The sequence below is a fragment of the Schistocerca cancellata genome, chromosome 11, assembly GCF_023864275.1.
Source record: "Schistocerca cancellata isolate TAMUIC-IGC-003103 chromosome 11, iqSchCanc2.1, whole genome shotgun sequence".
NCBI classification, from domain to species: Eukaryota; Metazoa; Arthropoda; class Insecta; order Orthoptera; family Acrididae; genus Schistocerca; species Schistocerca cancellata.
In genome coordinates this window covers 148,867,301-148,886,532 of record NC_064636.1, presented here as the reverse complement: position 1 = coordinate 148,886,532, position 19,232 = coordinate 148,867,301, and the positions used below count along the sequence as shown (strand labels likewise).

The 19,232-nt window shown below is 42.8% G+C and overlaps 1 protein-coding gene across 1 annotated transcript in view; it reads right to left on the bottom strand.

Moving 5' to 3' along the window:
- Positions 1 to 19,232, bottom strand: part of LOC126108627 (NADH dehydrogenase [ubiquinone] 1 alpha subcomplex subunit 10, mitochondrial) — an 81,499-nt gene that overhangs the window by 51,596 nt on the left and 10,671 nt on the right. Inside the window, exon 2 of the mRNA XM_049913939.1 lies at positions 6,436 to 6,594. Coding sequence (XP_049769896.1) covers positions 6,436 to 6,594 — 159 coding nt within the window. The remainder of the gene's footprint in view (positions 1 to 6,435; positions 6,595 to 19,232) is intronic.

Here is a 19,232-nt window from a genome sequence, read left to right as displayed (position 1 = left end):
CAATCAGACAAGCAAAGAAGGTATCCTGGAAGGAATTCTGTGAGGAAATGGAGAGCACGGCTGCTCAAATCAGAGTTCACAGAATTCTCACTAGAGTACCAACCAGTCCAGGAGGTATGTTGAGGAAGGAGGGTGGGTAATATACAAAGACAGCACATGAGACGCTGGAACTGCTCCTCACAACTCAATTTCCTCAATATGCTCCGCCGGATAACACAGACCAGAATGTGATGTCGGAGAGACGGTTCTCAGCTGCTCGAAGAGGGGACTGGGAATCGGCCAAGGAGTGTGTGGACTTTAATAAAATCCAATGGGTGATGGGAACATTCCAGCTGTTCAAGTCACCTGGCCCAGATGAAAATTTCTAGCTCTCCTGCAACAGGCGAACAGTCTACCCGACAGGATGCCCTAGCCACACTACATTTCATTTACCGTCTCCGTGACGCTCTCTCGTGCCTCAAACCAGTGGGCATTCGTGCCGCCCTTCTCTGTATATGATCGATATCCCCTGTTAGTCCTATTTGGTACGAGTCTTTCGTACTCGAACAGTATTCTAGGATAGGTCGCACAAGTGATTTGTAAGCATCTTTCTTTATAAACTGGTTGCATTGCCCCAATACTCTACTAATAAGCTGAAGTCTGCCACCTGCTTTACCTCTGACTAAGCCTACGTGACGATTCCATTTCGTATCCCTACAAAGTTTTACACCCAGGTTTTTTATACGTGTCAGCCAAATTTGATTTTGCGGAAAACAGTACAGTCATTGTCGTAAGGTGGGAATAGAGCAATTTATCTGATGTCCAAAAGGGCATGATCATGTCTCTTGGGCTAATATTGGAAGAACTACTCAAATGGCTAAAATCAGTTTGTAAAAAGGTGCACATCCTGCCTGAAGTATACAGCACATGCCAAAATGGCACTATCCAAAACAGGCACCGAGGCAACTCGGTGCTCCACGGGCTACAGATGATAGGGGTGTGTACGAGCAAATGGACACGCAGCTATCGAGCAACTGACTGTCCAGATGAACCGAGAGGCTACCGACAGCGTCTCCTCGACAACTGTTCGGCGAACACTGGCGTGCAGAGGCCCCCGCAGCAGGCACTCGTTTCACGCACCCACACCGACTGCCATCCGTCGGCGACTGAGGCCGGAATTTGTACGCCTATACTACAACTGGACGTCCCAGCAGTGACGACCGGTGGCCTCTTCAGACAAATCGCGATTTATGCCCCGTCAGAAAGACTGACACTGGCGTGTACGGCACGAAACGCCTGAAAGCAATCACGCTGCAACAATCTTTGTAAGGGCCCGGGCAAAAGGAGGAAAGGTTACGGTCCGGGGAATGTTTTCGTGGCACTCCCTGGGTGATATCGCCATTCTACGAGGCACACTGGATCGACTGAAGTACATATCGATCATCTGGGACCGTGTCCCTCCTTATACGCAGTTCGTTTCTCCTCGGCACGAAAGCACCTATCGGCGAGACGGTGCGACGTGTCACACGGCCCGCGTGATTTACTGTACTCTCCCCGTTACCGAACTCCCCAGACTTCGACCCGAGCGAGAGTCACCTCGATCGGGCTGTTCGCGAGACGGATCCTCGACCGAGACACCTGACGGAGCTGTCCGCGGCACTGCGATCGGCACAGCTCTGCAGCCCTGTTGGCATCCTCCGGAACATCACAGACACTCTTCCTGCAAATCTCACAATTATCCTTGCTGTGAAAGGTGGTTATTGTGCCTTCTGACAGACGGTCAGTCACATTAATGTGACTGGGCAGAGTATAAGTACACGTTCCCTTTGTTTTTTAACACTGCATCAGCTCACATCGAGGTAGTATCTGCAACATCTAAATGCAGGGTGTATACAGGGACAAGGAAAAAAAATTCCCGGATTATTCCCGGATTTCTCCCGGATATCCCGTTTAAAAAATATGGTTTTTCCCGGGTGACCTACTGTCACTTAGCACAGAAAAAGTTCCCTCGGAACTGTAAAACTTATCAATCCTGTGAATGGTTAACGTTTTATATAATCGCGTAGAACTTCCCGGAAAAAAAAAGAAAAGCCGGAGCAGAGAAGTTTTGGAAAGAACTTTGATTTGCAGCAACATATACGCAGCATATTTTCGTATTACGAAAGTATAAATTCGAACTGCACCAAACACAGCTTGTTAGTTTCCGGAGCGTTGCAACCGAGGTTGTGATGTCCTTTTGTAAGCGAGTCATATCTCAAGCCACGAGATCTCGCCAGCCGATGACAGCAGCTATTCAGAGCATAGCGCACGTGTTATAGTCAGCCACTAGCAAGATTACTGGTTACATAGCGCGAACACACAAGAGGAAAAGTTAACGGTTTACATTAATGTACACAGTACCGTATATCTACAAGAAAAGCTAAGCTTTCACGTGTAATATTGGTCTTTTTTTGGTGTGATATACTTTAAGACACATCACACAAATGTGCCAGTAAATTTAAAATTGTGACATAAATGCCTCGGCTCGAAATTCTTGAAGTGGCTGGTCCTCAAACTGTTCAGTTTCGAACGCTCTGTGATTTAGATATCCATCCCACTTTCACACACGTAACATAATTCATCTTGCGTAAAAAGAAATTTACTTTGAAAGTAACGCTTTTCTAACCACCGTTCGCAATACTGTTAGTTATAGGTTCGATTTACCAGTTGCCAGAGAGCGCCAAAAACGAATTATTGTGCGTGTGCAACTGCAGTGGTGTAGGAAGCCCGCATGTTCGTGTGTATAAAGCACTAAGAGAGCTTACACTACACCATAAAAGAAACAAGGCATCAGAGGATACTTCAAAAAGGGATCAAAATTTCGTGAATCATACTAAAATGCATAATTCGGCTTGAAGTGCACATTGGTTTTTTCCAGATTCACAATGAAGTAGGTCCCATCTGATATTAAGCTTTTCAGTGTGGTTTTTGGGATGTAAATTTTCTGGGAGTACCAGTACTCTACGATCTCATGTTTGGTTCTTTATTATGGCATAATGCCATACATGGCAGAAGATGATAACGTGCACTTGAAATTCACCGAACAGTTGGAAGTACCCAAAATTGTTAAATGAAACACTTCGTTTCAAATAAAATGATTGCCTCAGCGGAATTTCTTTAGAAAACTTGCAAAAATAACTTCATTCTTCTGCAAGGCGATTAATGCTTGATTGCTACTAACTTGGAAAGAAAATAAAATCAGAAACTGAAATTAATAATATATTTTTGCCCTCTGTAATTATGTGAATGCATTTTAATTCACTTGATAGCTCCCGGCCACAGAAATCCGTTTTGTTTTCATTTGACGTGGGAGCTGTACACGAAGAGAAGCAGCGGAATCACTTAACGTAAACACGGGTCACGTGGAGACTAACCCCCTCCCCACTACAACTCAGACAACTCTGTGGAAGCGCGAATCTGGCAGCTAGGGCGCGCGAGAAAAATTTTTCTCGTTTACATCTGGCTGCTTGCTGCTACTACCGATGCAGCTAACAGCCAAACTTCAAGAAGCGGGAAGCGAGAGAAGGTACTGCTTATACGCGAGTCAAATGCGCATGCACAACAGACCGCTGGCAACTGGTCAAACGAACCTAATGTGAACAGTTGTGACGTCATGCTCATAGCAAGCATTTTGTTGTTACGAAGAATTACAGTCTGCGCCCTACGGCCTTTAACATATTTTTGCTATCTGTAGACGCTTGTGCGTGCACGGTGTTTTGTCGTCGTAAAATGCACATTTCCTTTGCCACTACAGTTTTATTTTTTTCCCTCTCGTTTATATTTTATTGCTGCAGTATCATTCTCCAGTAGCAGGATACAATAACATTCTTTGCTAGAGAATCAATTCTGCAGTCAGAACTACAAAAATGTAACTGAAAGCTAAAACAATGAAAAATTCCCGGAATTCCGAAAAATTCCCGGGTTTTTCCCGGTTTTCTCCCGGATGAAAAAATTCCCGGGTTTTTCCCGGTTTTCTCCTGGATGAAAAAATTGCCGGGTTTTTCCCGGAATTCCCGGTTGTCCCGGGTCGTATACACCCTGGAATGAAACAATCAATCCTAAGCCGGGCACGTTACTTGCTGCAATAACATCTAGTAAAAAATAAGACATTTCTGACAGCACGTGAGACGAGACACTCGATGTGAGTTGGGATGAATTAAATTGTGGACTTTTAACATAAACGTTAGAGGTGCAGAGTTTTGTGAATGCTTGTCACGTACAAAATGAGCAAAAAGTCTACAACTACTTTATTATAATTCTTACAGACAGATGTAATTTGGTGCACATGACATCCTGTAGAAGTTCAAGTATTTGTTTTGTATTTTATTATTTGTTCGAGGTACTCCACGGGTGGCGTGAGGCAGACCGAGTTTGTCAGCGGACGTCCCTGAGTCGCAGCGGGTGCCACACTGAGTCATAGACACTGTATATTGCGCCGAGGAGGACCTGGAAGCTCTATATCGTGATAGTATTCACTGAAGATGAAATATAACAGTGTCTCATTTTACTAAGGTTCGAAACTCCTCTTTTCGTTCATCCGTGTTTGCAATTTAAAAATTGGGTTGTTTTGAAATCCTGCCTTATTCAAACGCAATTAGTTTATTTTTATATTTACCCAGACATGTTTCAACACCGATGTGTCATCTACTGTGGGTCAAATTTTTATTTATGCAAAGTACAATATCACATTTATAATAATTTAATTGCTGTAGGCCTAAGAATTACAATATGTGTGTCTGTCTTGTTTAGACACTCACCTTAAAATTACATCACAAACTGAACTGTATTATAATACACCAGTTTTAGTGCTCGTTTTGTTGACAGCATATCTTCTGCAAACCAGCCAGGAATAAAATTATTGCGTATTTGTGAAGTACTGTTCCGAGGGTAGAGGTTATGTACATTCCTGTACTTACATTTATTGTCCTGTTTCTTGTCTCTGGTTGGTGTCTCAATCAACTGCTATTTAGTGCAATGTATTCACTCAGTTTTCCACAAATATCCACTCACTACTTCACCTCGCACGCACTTCCACAAAAAGTGGCGAAATGTGATCTGAGCAGACACTTCTGACAACATACTCAGTGAGAGGTGTTATGTTATTGTCGCTCCTCACTTGTTCATTGTTGGTCTCGTGTTTGTTGTGGTGCTAATTTCGAATGTTTTGTCAGAACTGAATGTGTGTGTGTGTGTGTGTGTGTGTGTGTGTGTGTGTGTGTGTGTGTGAGAGAGAGAGAGAGAGAGAGAGAGAGAGAGAGAGGTCTTTTCTTTTTTTCTGTCATGTTTTTTTGTCGGGACTTGTGTTTGTATAGTTCACTGAGTGTTCCAAACAGTGTGCAACAAAACCCTGTTTGGAACACTCAATGAACTATACAAAGGCAACTCCCAACAAAAAAAAATATGCCATAAAAAAGGACTTCTGTTTTCTTGGTCCCTACCCCCTTTCCATCCCCCCCCCCCTCCTCTCTCTCTCTCTCTCTCTCTCTCTCTCTCTCTCTCTCTCTCTCACCACACACACACACACACACACACACACACACACACACACACACATTCAGTTCTGACAAAACATTCGAAATTAGCACCACAACAAACGCAAGACCAACGATGAACAATGGAGCAGTGACAATAACATTACACCTCTCACTGAGTATGTTGTCAGAAGTGTCTGCTCAGGTCACGTTTCGCCACATTTTGTGAAAGTGCATGTGAGGTGAAGCAGTGAGCGGAAATTTGTGAAAAAAATGAGTGAAAACAATGCAGTAAATAGCAGTTCATCGAGATACCATCCCGAGTCACATAACAAGATGAAAAATATAAATACAGAAACACACATAACCTCTACCCATGAAACCGTTATTACAAATACGCAATAACTTTCTTCATGGGTAGTTTGCAGATGACATGCTGTCAAAAAAATGATGAAAACGAGCACTAAAACCGGTGTATAATAATACAGTTCAGTTTGCGATGCAATTTTAAGGTGAGTGTCAAAACAAAACAATGAAAATTGCACATATTGTAATTCTTAGGCCTACAGCAGTTAAATTATTATGAATGTGATACTCTACTTTACAGAAATAAAAGTGACCCACAGAATATGACACACTGGCATCGAAACGTGTCTGGGTAAATATAAAAATAAACTACTTGTGTAAGCATAAGTTTGATTTTCAAAACAACCCAGTTTTTATAACAGTGCCAATAAGAAATTATATTCATAACTCTCACAAAGTCTTTGATCTGGTTCGATATTTTCATCTGATCACGTCCTGCAACCGTATTTAAACATATAATAAAAGTTATGTTTATTGAAGCTAATGGAAGTTATTTCAACAAACAGACAATTTAATTACGATGTAGAGGTCACAACACTACGCCACAATTGGTGCCGTGTCATCACGTCACAGAGCCTACCTCAGGCAGGTGCAGCATGTCCAGGTCCGTAGCGAGCGCCGACGCGAACGCCGTCTTGCCTGCCGCCGGCGGGCCTTCCACCACGACGATCTTAGAGTTATCGTCAAACCGGTGCCTCGTCTTGTCGATCCAGCTCCAGAAAACATTGTAACCCCGCTCCTGTACCAAGCAGAGAACAGAAAGATTAGTATTACTATTCTGGCATTGCAATCCTGTAACATGCTTATTAAAAAGACCAGGCAAATATGGGCAGGAATTGCGCTCTGAGACTTCAGTACAAACTTAATTATGCATATAGAAGATGATGATTTCGTGTGGCTCTATTCCCTGGTGCAAGTCTTTTTATTGGTCACCACTGTGGTGACTTGCTGACCCCCTAACTTACTCCAGTTACCCAACTGGGAAAAGGGGACCTACAGTTTGACGTGGATTCTGAACCACATGTTTCTGGCAGCTGTTCACCGAGGTTCGATCCCGCGATGTCACAGTTTCTAGCCGTGTGCTTCACTGCTGGACCATGGTGCCAGACATGTATACGAGGTGTGGCTCGAGAATAATGTAACTATTGCTGTAAAACATTTTTTTTCAAAAACATACATATTCAATTCTGGTCACTCTCAATATATTCCCCTCTATCTCTACAACACTATGCAAATTTTTCAATGTTCGAAACAGAGCTGGAAGTCTTCCTCTGTACGCTGCTCAATGACGCATGTCACTTTTTCTTTCACTACTTCGACAGACTGAAATCTTGTTCCTTTCAATGCAGATTTTATCTTGGGAACAGATAAAAGTCAGATGCTGCTAGATCAGGCAAATATGGTCAGTGGTCTAACAATGGGTTGACATACTTTGCTGAAAACCATTTTAACAGACAATTCAGTATGAGCGAGCGTGCTGTCTTGCTGCAGAGCCTGCGACTTATTTTCCGACAATTCGGGTATTTTTTTTCTTATTTTCTCATAGAATTGGGCAAGAACCTCAAGGTAGTGCTGCTGATTAATAGTTCGACCTTCGTGAACCCAGTGAAGATACACAATTCAATGAATATTGGAGAGAGGAGGGGGAGGGGAGCAAAAAAAACATCATCACTCTGAATCTCGAATCGTTCATTTGAGCTTTTTTTGCTTCTGCAATTCCGATGCACGGATTAGCATTTAGTTTCTGTATTCTAAGTAAAAAACCAAGATTCGACACATGTTATAACTCTAAGAAATTAGGATCATATTCAATTGTCTACAAAGCGCGAGTACAAATATTTTCACAAGTTTCTCTTTGTTCGATCGTGAGAACTGTCGGCACCAGCTTTGCTCACACTTTTCTCACATGAAATTGTTAATGTAAAATATCCTTACCTATTCTTTGTCAGCCGGTTCTGTTTCAGAAATTGATTGATTACTCTACTGACGATCAGATCACAAACGTTTTTATGTTTTCCACATTTTTTTGAATTATTTAAAGGCATCATGGATGTGAGTCACCTTCAACATTTTTTTCAGTCATCTCACCACTCAAAAACACACATACATGATAAACTGTCCTCACCACACACTTCTTTCAGTAAAAGAAAGTTTTCAGTAGCAGTTTTTCCGAGTTGTGTGTGACACTCCACAACAATTTGTTGCTCAATTATTACACTCATTTTACTAGGAAAAGAAAATAACAGCTCTCACACAAGCAAAGGCCATCACGTGCCGATTTGTCAACAGAAAAGGGTTCCATTTTTACTGAGTGAGGTACAGAATTCTAAAATGTAAATAAATTCTCGGAACGCTGCTGCGCTTATCGTGAGCTTTACGAAGAATACTGTCTAGATCATTTATACTTGTGATGTTATGCAAAAGTATTCTACTAGCTGTCTTTTATTCAGGATTATTTACCTATTTCCAGTTATTAATGCTGAATCATTGATTGCAACATTCTCTGAAGCAAAGAAGCATCAAACCAATACACAACTGTAATGATGCAGTGGAACCTATATTGCTATAAGGCAAAACCCAATTCACAGTGCACACCTTGGTTGCAGATTACCTATCAAACTGTTTCTAGGTGCAACAACGATATGATTTTGAATATTTCATATAATTACAGAGCTAATATTAAAACTTAAAATGCTGTCAAAATCTACTCATTAAGAGGTATAATAATATGTTAACAGTTTAGTATTAGAGTTAGCAATGGCGTATACATCTTGATGCAGTGTAACTAATGAGGTGCATACTGCCCATATTATACGAGGGCAATTCAATAAGTAATGCAACACATTTTTTTTCTGAAACAGGGGTTGTTTTATTCAGCATTGAAATACACCAGGTTATTCCCCAATCTTTTAGCTACACAACACTATTTTTCAACGTAATCTCCATCCAATGCTACGGCCTTACGCCACCTTGAAATGAAGGCCTGTATGCCTGCACGGTACCATTCCACTGGTCGATGTCGGAGCCAACGTCGTACTGCATCAATAACTTCTTCATCATCCGCGTAGTGTCTCCCACGGATTGCGTCCTTCATTGGGCCAAACATATGGAAATCCGACGGTGCGAGATCGGGGCTGTAGGGTGCACGAGGAAGAACAGTCCACTGAAGTTTTGTGAGCTCCTCTTGGGTGCGAAGACTTGTGTGAGGTCTTGCGTTGTCATGAAGAAGAAGAAGTTCGTTCAGATTTTTGTGCCTACGAACACGCTGAAGTCGTTTCTTCAATTTCTGAAGAGTAGCACAATACACTTCAGAGTTGATCGTTTGACCACGGGGAAGGACATCGAACAGAATAACCCCTTCAGCGTCCCAGAAGACTGTAACCGTGACTTTACCGGCTGAGGGTATGGCTTTAAACTTTTTCTCGGTAGGGGAGTGGATGTGGCGCCACTCCATTGATTGCCGTTTTGTTTCAGGTTCGAAGTGATGAACCCATGTTTCATCACCTGTAACAATCTTTGACAAGAAATTGTCACCCTCAGCCACATGACGAGCAAGCAATTCCGCACAGATGGTTCTCCTTTGCTCTTTATGGTGTTCGGTTAGACAACGAGGGACCCAGCGGGAACAAACCTTTGAATATCCCAACTGGTGAACAATTGTGACAGCACTACCAACAGAGATGTCAAGTTGACCACTGAGTTGTTTGATGGTGATCCGTCGATCATCTCGAACGAGTGTGTTCGCACGCTCCACCATTGCAGGAGTCACAGCTGTGCACGGCCGGCCCGCACGCGGGAGATCAGACAGTCTCGCTTGACCTTGCGGCGATGATGACACACGCTTTGCCCAATGACTCACCGTGGTTTTGTCCACTGCCAGATCACCGTAGACATTCTGCAAGCGCCTACGAATATTTTAGATGCCCCGGTTTTACGCCAAAAGAAACTCGATCACTGCCCGTTGTTTGCAACGCACATCCGTTACAGACGCCATTTTAACAGCTCCGTACAGCGCTGCCACCTGTCGGAAGTCAATGAAACTATACAAGACGAAGCGGGAATGTTTGAAAATATTCCACAAGAAATTTCCGGTTTTTTCAACCAAAATTGGCCGAGAAAAAAAATGTGTTGCATTACTTATTGAACTGCCCTCGTATTTAGACAGTATTTGAGAATGAGAGCACTTAATGGCTTCCAACGAGCTTTAAAAGTAATTTCAAACCTTTTCGGTATTTTTTCTCACTTACGTGCTTAACATCGAATACTTAACTCAATTTGGAAAGTAATCAGACATTTGGAAGTATTTTACAAGTGAGACTTCAATTCTTTGAAAAACAGAAGGTGGGGTGGGGGGTCACTGATCCTGTTTTAGCTTAAAGAAACGTGTAAGCTTGTAAAGCAGTGTCTAAGACACTGGGTGTATTATCCACACGGTGCCAACATATACTAGAACTACAATATTTTACACAGAGAAACAACAGCAAACTAGACGTGAACTCGCATCAGCACCACCACTACACGAATCTAGAAGCTGAGTCAACTCAACCTCTTGATACCAGATGTCAACTTTGTCCAGTGATGTAATGATGTGGCACAAACAGGAACAGAATAGAAGAATGACAATTTTTCCCCCCGTATAAGAGGTAATATTTTTTTGTGGTGCTGCTGCTGAATTCGGAATGAATCTGCCTCAAAATTCAGACCCGTTTATACTGCTCCGAGGTGTGTGTGTCACATTATTATCCAGCCCCCGATGACGTAGCTCAAAACGAGGGTCTCATCCTGGTGCGGTGACATTACGTCGCCCGCTCTGCTAATACCGGCAATGCGCGGTGCGAGCTTTTGCCGAGTACAGCTAGCCCGACACACAGTTCTTTGGCGTACATGTTACTCTGACTCAGATGTCGCCACTCTGCATTTACCGGGCCACAGTCGCTACCGCAATACAGCGCAGTGGCTTACCCACCACTTATTACTAATCTCACTAGACATTGGTTAGCGCTGTTGGAATTATTTGCACATGTCCTTTAAACTAGTACATTCTTCAATAGTAGGTAATGGTAAGATAAGTAAAATGTCCTTTATAGATTCTATTGGGACGTCGCCTGCACACAGGGTGTAATCCACAGTGTGCTAGTTCCAGAGACTGGAGTTGTTGTTGGTTTGAGGAAGGAGACCAGACGGCGTGGTCATCGGTCTCATCGGATTAGGGAAGGATTGGGAAGGAAGTCGGCCGTGCCCTTTCAGAGGAACCATCCCGGCATTTGCCTGGAGTGATTTAGCGAAATCAGGATGGCCGGACGCGGGATTGAACCGTCGTCCTCCCAAATGCGAGTCCAGTGTCTAACCACTGCGCCACCCCGCTCGGTAGAGACGGGAGATCCAGACCGAATCTGCAGGGTGGACTGACAACCGTCGCGATATATTGAAAATATATCGACCCATACGTCGCTAAGCTTAACACTGGTGGAAACCGGCGAGGGCACTCTCGTACGAAATCGAGACACTCGATGCAGAGGGTGGACAAACAAGGTAGTGTGTAGGTTATAGGAGGTAAAGAGTAACGGGAGGCACCTGTGAACTGCAGACACTCTGTGCAGCTGCCTTGAACTACAAGTTTCACTCGAGAGAATTAACTGGCAACCTCGCACATTGCCTAAGGTTTCACAGTACAACACGGTTACAAACAGGCACGTTTCAGCACAGACAGTTGCTCCTGAAAACAGCAATGTCTTTGGGTTTAGACAGGTCTGAGCAAGATGGAAAAGGAGTAAAACTGCCGAAACAGCAGTCACCACTCGTAAGAGGCCTCAGGGTGGGCCCGACTGACATGAAACGCTGTTGCTGCTAGCCATAATACGGAGGGCAGCTCAAAACTGTTGCTACTGAACTTTTAGTTAGTTAGTTTGTTTAAAAGCCAGTGACATCCATACCTACTGAGTAGGAGAGGGGGAGAAACGTAAATCCAGTCAGCCAGATTCACTGGGGACATGCAGAGCCCCACATAAGATCGGCCGGTGCCCGTGAAATGCCTGTGGATCACCGGACACTCTACAGATAGAAACAGTATGCCACGATAATCCTTTAACAATGGTTTTTTTATATTTGGAGAAGTTCTCACTCAGAACGTCAGGCCGCAGACTCTGGGTCACTCGTAGCCGATCTCGGGTAAGCTCCGACTGAGTGTTTTCTCACTTGAAGTGATGCTCTATGCTGCTAGTATTTGCTACTTCTTTTAGCTCTCATCCCACGAACACCATCACCAACTTCTGTTATGCAACCAGTTGCACTCTTTGCTTTTTCGTATGTTTAGAACTGGCCTACAGTGTAGTAGTCAGTCAGAATGCAAATAAATAGCGTAATTCGGACCCCTGACATTCTCGAGTTCCAAAAGCTGCACTTCCCATAAATGCCCCTCGAAACTGTTTGGTGCCCAACCGGTCTGCTGTCACTGGAAGTTTGTCCTTCTACATTTGCTCTTCACTGCTCGCAAATTGCAGACTGGCCTGTAATCCTGCTCTTCGCTCTGTCCTATGCTAGGGCACGACACTGTGGCTAGTGCACCGACCAACCTATTTCCGACGTTCATTTAGGCAAATGCTGGGCTAGTCTCCAATCTCCATCTCAGAAAATACTTTGTATGATATACAGATAGTGAAAATACGGTCACACACACAACAAATTTTACACAATAGACAGACACGTGATGCACACGACTTCCTTCCCTCGGGTAACTCTCGGCAGAAATTTTTTTGGAGAAAACAAAAAAAATACGTGTTCCTTAATTAGTCCTTCATTTTAACATACGCTTTAGCATCCGAGACTACGAAGGTAAGATTTTTTCCGAGCCTGCACGAGTGGTTGTGTACTGTAGTGATTAAGATACACTCCTGATGTGTAGAATGTTATAGGTTCGAATCTCATAAGCTATTTTGAAAGTTTTTACTTTTGTATCATTATCAATATTACTAATATTATTATTAAGTTAACTGGCTTAAATGTAATTATTTTAATTTCTAATCCTTTGCTGCATCACTTTTGTCACTGTATGAACTTAATTTGCTGTTATAAAGTACCTCTCTTTTCAAGTTTGCTAACAATTATAATTAACTTCAAAAGTTTTACGAAATTAGTAGTTTTTATCATAGGTTTTTGTGCCGTGTTAACAGAAATTCGTGTCTTTGCTTCAATTCTTATAGGGAATTAGCAACTTTTTAGCTCAACAGATTAAAAGATAATCAGCAGGCTCAATTTAAAGTTATTAGTTCATTGCCTTATAAAACATTGCACCAGCCAAAATACAGCCCCACTGTGAATACTGTTCTCATACACTGGACGGGTTGGTTGACATTCATAAGCAGCTGGAAATCGCCCTGACTACTGTCAAATGACTGGCAGCTGCTGTGTTTTGTTAGAGCTCCCTAGCTACCTCAAGTACTATCCTCTCCTGTTTCCTTTACACAAAGTACAGGATCTGTCATTACTTGTCCATTTAACAGCGAATGGTGTGTCAATGGTAGATCTAGGGCATCCAGTCAGGGTGAAAGGGGACCAAGGAGCACTCAGGGTGTTGTACCAATCCCCTTGAGCAACAAGACTGAGGTGCCGTCTTTCAATGAAACTGAGCCAGTGGGACTCATTTCACTGTTTTGGGGAAACCTGTTTAGTCCAGTATCAAGAGGAGTCAAACGCACAAGGGTAGGGGCCTATTAATTGTTGGCAATCCAAATGGATGGTGAATGATGGTATCCCTCAGGGAAAGCGAAGCAAGGGATAGGAAAGGCCACCAGGTGCACTCAGTGTGTATGCCTGGGAGCCTCATTTAACACGTTCGAACAGGCTATGCGAGCAGCCATTGAGGGAACAGGGTGGTGATGATGTTTGGTTTGTGGGGCGCTCAACTGCGTGGTTATCAGCGCCCGTACAACTACCCAGTCTTTGCTCAGTCCAATTTCGCCACTTTCCTGGATGATGATGAAATGATGAGGACAACACAAACACCCAGTCATCTCGAGGCAGGTGAAAATCCCTGACCCCGCCGGGAATCGAACCTGGGACCCCGTGCTCAGGAAGCGAGAACGCTACCGCGAGACCACGAGCGGCGGACTGGGGGGGGGGGGGGGGGGGGGGGGGGAACAGGGTGCAACTAGCTGCAGTTTGTGGTGCACATTGGCACAAATGATGCCTGTCATCTGGGATCCGAAATCATTTTTGGGTAATTCCAGTGACAGGCACAGGAGGTTGAGAAGACCAGACTTCTGCAGAGTTTCAATGAAACTCTGCAATTTGCAGAATTGTCCCTAGAACTGATCACAGCCCTTCGGTTTTGAGTCAAGTGGAAGGAGTGAATCAGAGACTTCGAAAGTTCAAAAGATGAGCAGCGGCATCCTTGACTAGTGCCATAAGGTTGAGAACTGTAAGGTCCCACTAAATGGGTCAGGTGTGCACTACACATCAGAGCCTGCTACTCAGGTAGCTGACTGTGTGGGGTGCAAACAAAGATTTGTTTTAGATTAGGCAGCTCTCCATCCAATCCAGGTAACAATAGCTATAGGAAACCCCGAAGTATCAGTGTCAGACCAAAAGAAATTCTTCACATAGGTAAGAGTATTAAAATCCTAATGGTAAACTACCAAAGCATTCAAAATAAAGTGCCAGAGTTTGAAGCACTCATGAAAAGCAGTGAAATTCTCATAATGCTATGTACAGAGAGCTGGTTGAAACCTGAACTTGATAGTGAGATTTTTGGGGAAATTTAAGTGTACATTGAAAGGGTAGGCATATGGGAAATGAAGGCGGTGTATTTGTCACAGCAGACAAGAAACTCAAATCCACCAAGGTAGAAATTGAAGCTGCTGTGAAATTGCTTGGGCAAGATTCAGTATCAGGGGAGGACATAAAATGATAATTGGATCCTCCTATTACACCCCAGACCCATCTCCTAATGTAGCTGAAACTTTTAGAGAAAACCTCAGTTCACTTGTTCATAATTTCCCCATCATACTGCAATCATTCAACAATTAATGGGAGAAAATTACTGTTTTGTTAGTGGTGGGCATGATAAGACATCCTGAGAAACTTTACTAAATGCCTTCTCTGGAGACGCCCCCCCCCCCTCCCCCCATGAACCATGGACCTTGCCGTTGGTGGGGAGGCTTGCGTGCCTCAACGACACAGATAGCTGTACCGTAGGTGCAACCACAACGGAGGGGTATCTGTTGAGAGGCCAGACAAACGTGTGGTTCCTGAAGAGGGGCAGCAGCCTTTTCAGTAGTTGCAGGGGCAACAGTCTGGATGATTGACTGATCTGGCCTTGTGACACTAACCAAAACAGCTGCTGTGCTGGTACTGCGAACAGCTGAAAGCAAGGGGAAACTACAGCCGTAATTTTTCCCGAGGGCATGCAGCTTTACTGTATGGTTAAATGATGATGGCGTCCTCTTGGGTAAAATATTCTGGAGGTAAAATAGTCCCCCATTCGGAACTCCGGGCGGGAACTACTCAGGAGGATGTCGTTATCAGGAGAAAAAACTGCTGTTCTACGGATCGGAGCGTGGAATGTCAGATCCCTTAATCGGGCACGTAGGTTAGAAAAATTAAAACGGGAAATGGATAGGTTAAAGTTAGATATAGTGGGAATTAGTGAAGTTCGGTGGCAGGAGGAACAAGACTTTTGGTCAAGTGAATACAGGGTTATAAATACAAAATCAAATGGGGGTAATGCAGGAGTAGGTTTAATAATGAATAAAAAATAGGAGTGTGGGTAAGCTACTACAAACAGCATAGTGAACACATTATTGTGGCCAAGATCGACACGAAGCCCACGCCTACTACAGTAGTACAAGTTTATATGCCAACTAGATCTGCAGATGATGAAGAAATTGAAGAAATGTATGATAAAATAAAAGAAATTATTCAGATTGTGAAGGGAGACGAAAATTTAATAGTCATGGGTGACTGGCATTCGACAGTAGGAAAAGGAAGAGAAGGAAATGTAGTAGGTGAATATGGATTGGGCTAAGAAATGAAAGAGGAAGCCGCCTGGTAGAATTTTGCACTGAGCATAACTTAATCATAGCTAACACTTGGTTCAAGAATCATGAAAGAAGGTTGTATACATGGAAGAACCCTGGAGATACTAGAAGGTTTCAGATAGATTATATAATGGTAAGCCAGAGATTTAGGAACCAGGTTTTAAATTGTAAGACACTTCCAGGTACAGATCTGGATTGTCCACAATTTATTGGTTATGAAGTGTAGATTAAAACTGAAGAAACTGCAAAAAGGTGGTAATTTAAGGAGATGGGACATGGATAAACTGAAAGAACCAGAGGTTGTAGAGAGTTCCAGGGAGAGCATTAGGGAATGATTGACAAGAAAAAGGGAAAGGAAAGGAATACAGTAGAAGAAGAATGGGTAGTTTTGAGAAATGAAATATTGAAGGCAGCAGAGGATTGAAATGTTGAAGGCAGCAGAGGATCAAGTAGCTAAAAGGACGAGGGCTAGTAGAAATCCTTAGGTAACAGAAGATATACTGAATTTAATTGATGAAAGGAAAAAATATAAAAATACAGAACACAAATGTCATGGGTGACTGGAATTCGACAGTAGGAAAAGGAAGAGAAGGAAACGTAGTAGGTGAATATGGATTGGGCTAAGAAATGAAAGAGGAAGCCGCCTGGTAGAATTTTGCACTGAGCATAACTTAATCATAGCTAACACTTGGTTCAAGAATCATGAAAGAAGGTTGTATACATGGAAGAACCCTGGAGATACTAGAAGGTTTCAGATAGATTATATAATAGTAAGACAGAGATTTAGGAAACAGGTTTTAAATTTTGGGACATTTCCAGGGGCAGAGGTGGATTCTGACCACAATCTATTGGTTATGAACTGTAGATTAAAACTGAAGGAACTGCAAAAAGGTGGGAATTTAAGAAGATGGGACCTGGATAAACTGAAAGAACCAGAGGTTGTACAGAGTTTCAGGGAGAGCATAAGGGAACAATTGACAGGAATGGGGGAAAGAAATACAGTAGAAGAAGAATAGGTAGCTTTGAGGAATGAAATAGTGAAGGCAGCAGATGATCAAATATGTAAAAAGCGAGGGCTAGTAGAAATCCTTGGGTAACAGAAGAGACACTGAAGTTAATTGATGAAAGGAGAAAATACAAAAATGCAGTAAGTGAAGCAGGCAAAAAGGAATACAAACATCTCAAAAATGAGATCGACAGGAAGTGCAAAATGGCTAAGCAGGGATGGCTAGAGGACAAATGTAAGAATGTAGAGGCTTATCTCACTAGGGGTAAGATAGATTCTGCCTACATGAAAATTAAAGAGACCTTTGGAGAAAAGAGAACCACTTGTATGAATATCAAGAGCTCAGATGGAAACCCAGTTCTAAGCAAAGAGGGGAAAGCAGAAAGGTGGAAGGAGTATATAGAGGGTCTATACAGGGGCAATGTTCTTGAGGACAATATCATGGAAGTGGAAGAGGATGTAGAGGAAGATGAAATGGGAGATACAGTACTGCGTGAAGAGTTTGACAGAGCACTGAAAGACCTGAGTCGAAACAAGGCCCCGGGAGTAGACAACATTCCACTAGAACTACTGACAGCCTTGGGAGAGCCAGTCCTGACAAAACTCTACCATCTGGTGAGCAAGATGTATGAGACAAGCAAAATTCCCTCAGACTTCAAGAAGAATATAATAATTCCAATCCCAAAGAAAGCAGGTGTTGACAGATGTGAAAATTACCGAACTATCAGTGTAATAAGTCACAGCTGCAAAATACTAACGCGAATTCTTTACAGACGAATGGAAAAACTGGTAAAAGCCGACCTCGGGGAAGATCAGTTTGGATTCCGTAGAAATGTTGGAACACTTGAGACACTACTGACCCTACGACTTATCTTACAAGAAAGATCAAGGAAAGGCAAACCTACGTTTCTAGCACTGTTAGACTTAGAGAAAGCTTTTGAGAATGCCGACTGGAATACTCTCTTTCAAATTCTAAAGGTGGCAGGGGTAAAATACAGGGAGCGAAAGGCTATTTACAATTTGTACAGAAAGCAGATGGCAGTTATAAGAGTCGAGGGACATGAAAGGGAAGCAGTGGTTGGGAAGGGAGTGAGACAGGGTTGTAGCCTCTCCCCGATGCTATTCAATCTGTATATTGAGCAAGGAGTAGAGGAAACAACAGAAAAGTTCGGAGTAGGTATTAAAATCCACGGAGAAGAAATAAAAACTTTGAGGTTCGCCGATGACATTGTAATTCTGTCAGAAACAGCAAAGGACTTGGAAGAGCAGTTGAATGGAATGAACAGTGTGTTGAAAGGAGGATATAAGATGAACATCAACAAAAGCAAAACAAAGATAATGGAATGTAGTCGAATTAAGTCGGGTGATGCTGAAGGAATTAGATTAGGAAATGAGACACTTAAAGTAGTAAAGGAGTTTTGCTATTTGGGGAGCAAAATAAGCGATGATTGTCGAAGTAGAGAGGATATAAAATGTAGACTGGCAATGGCAAGGAAAGCATTTCTGAAGAAGAGAAATTTGTTAACATCGAGTATAGATTTAAGTGTTAGGAAGTCGTTTCTGAAAGTATTTGTATGGAGTGTAGCCATGTATGGAAGTGAAACATGGACGATAAATAGTTTAGACAAGAAGAGAATATAAGCTTTTGAAATGTGGTGCTACAGAAGAATGCTGAAGATTAGATTGGTAGATCACATAACTAATGAGGAGGTATTGAATAGGATTGGGGAGAAGAGGAGTTTGTGGCACAACTTAACTAGAAGAAGGGATCGGTTGGTAGGACATGTTCTGAGGCATCAAGGGATCACCAGTTTAGTATTGGAGGGCAGTGTGGAGGGTAAAAGCCATAGAGGGAGACCAAGAGACGAATACACTAAGCAGATTCAGAAGGATGTAGGTTACAGTAGGTACTGGGAGACGATGAAGCTTGCACAGGATAGAGTAGCATGGAGAGCTGCATCAAACCAGTCTCAGGACTGAAGACCACGACAACAACATTCTCCGGAGACTACCTAGAATCTTACTCATGATAGGAGGATACCAGATCTAATGGCGACAAAAACAGCTGACCTCTTTGAGGATATCCACACTGAAATTGGTTTCAGTGACAATGATGCAGATGTGGCAACAATGATTACCAAAGTACAAAGGACAACTGAAACAAGCACCAAGTAACTAGATAAACAATCAGTATGCCATATCTAAATGAGGAACTTGACACTTTCAGCACAGGGCAGGAGCATGTAGAGGAACTCTGGCTCAAGTTTTTAACAATAGTTGAGCCTGCATTGGATAGATATATATATCCAGTAGAATAGTTCATAATGGTAAATCTCC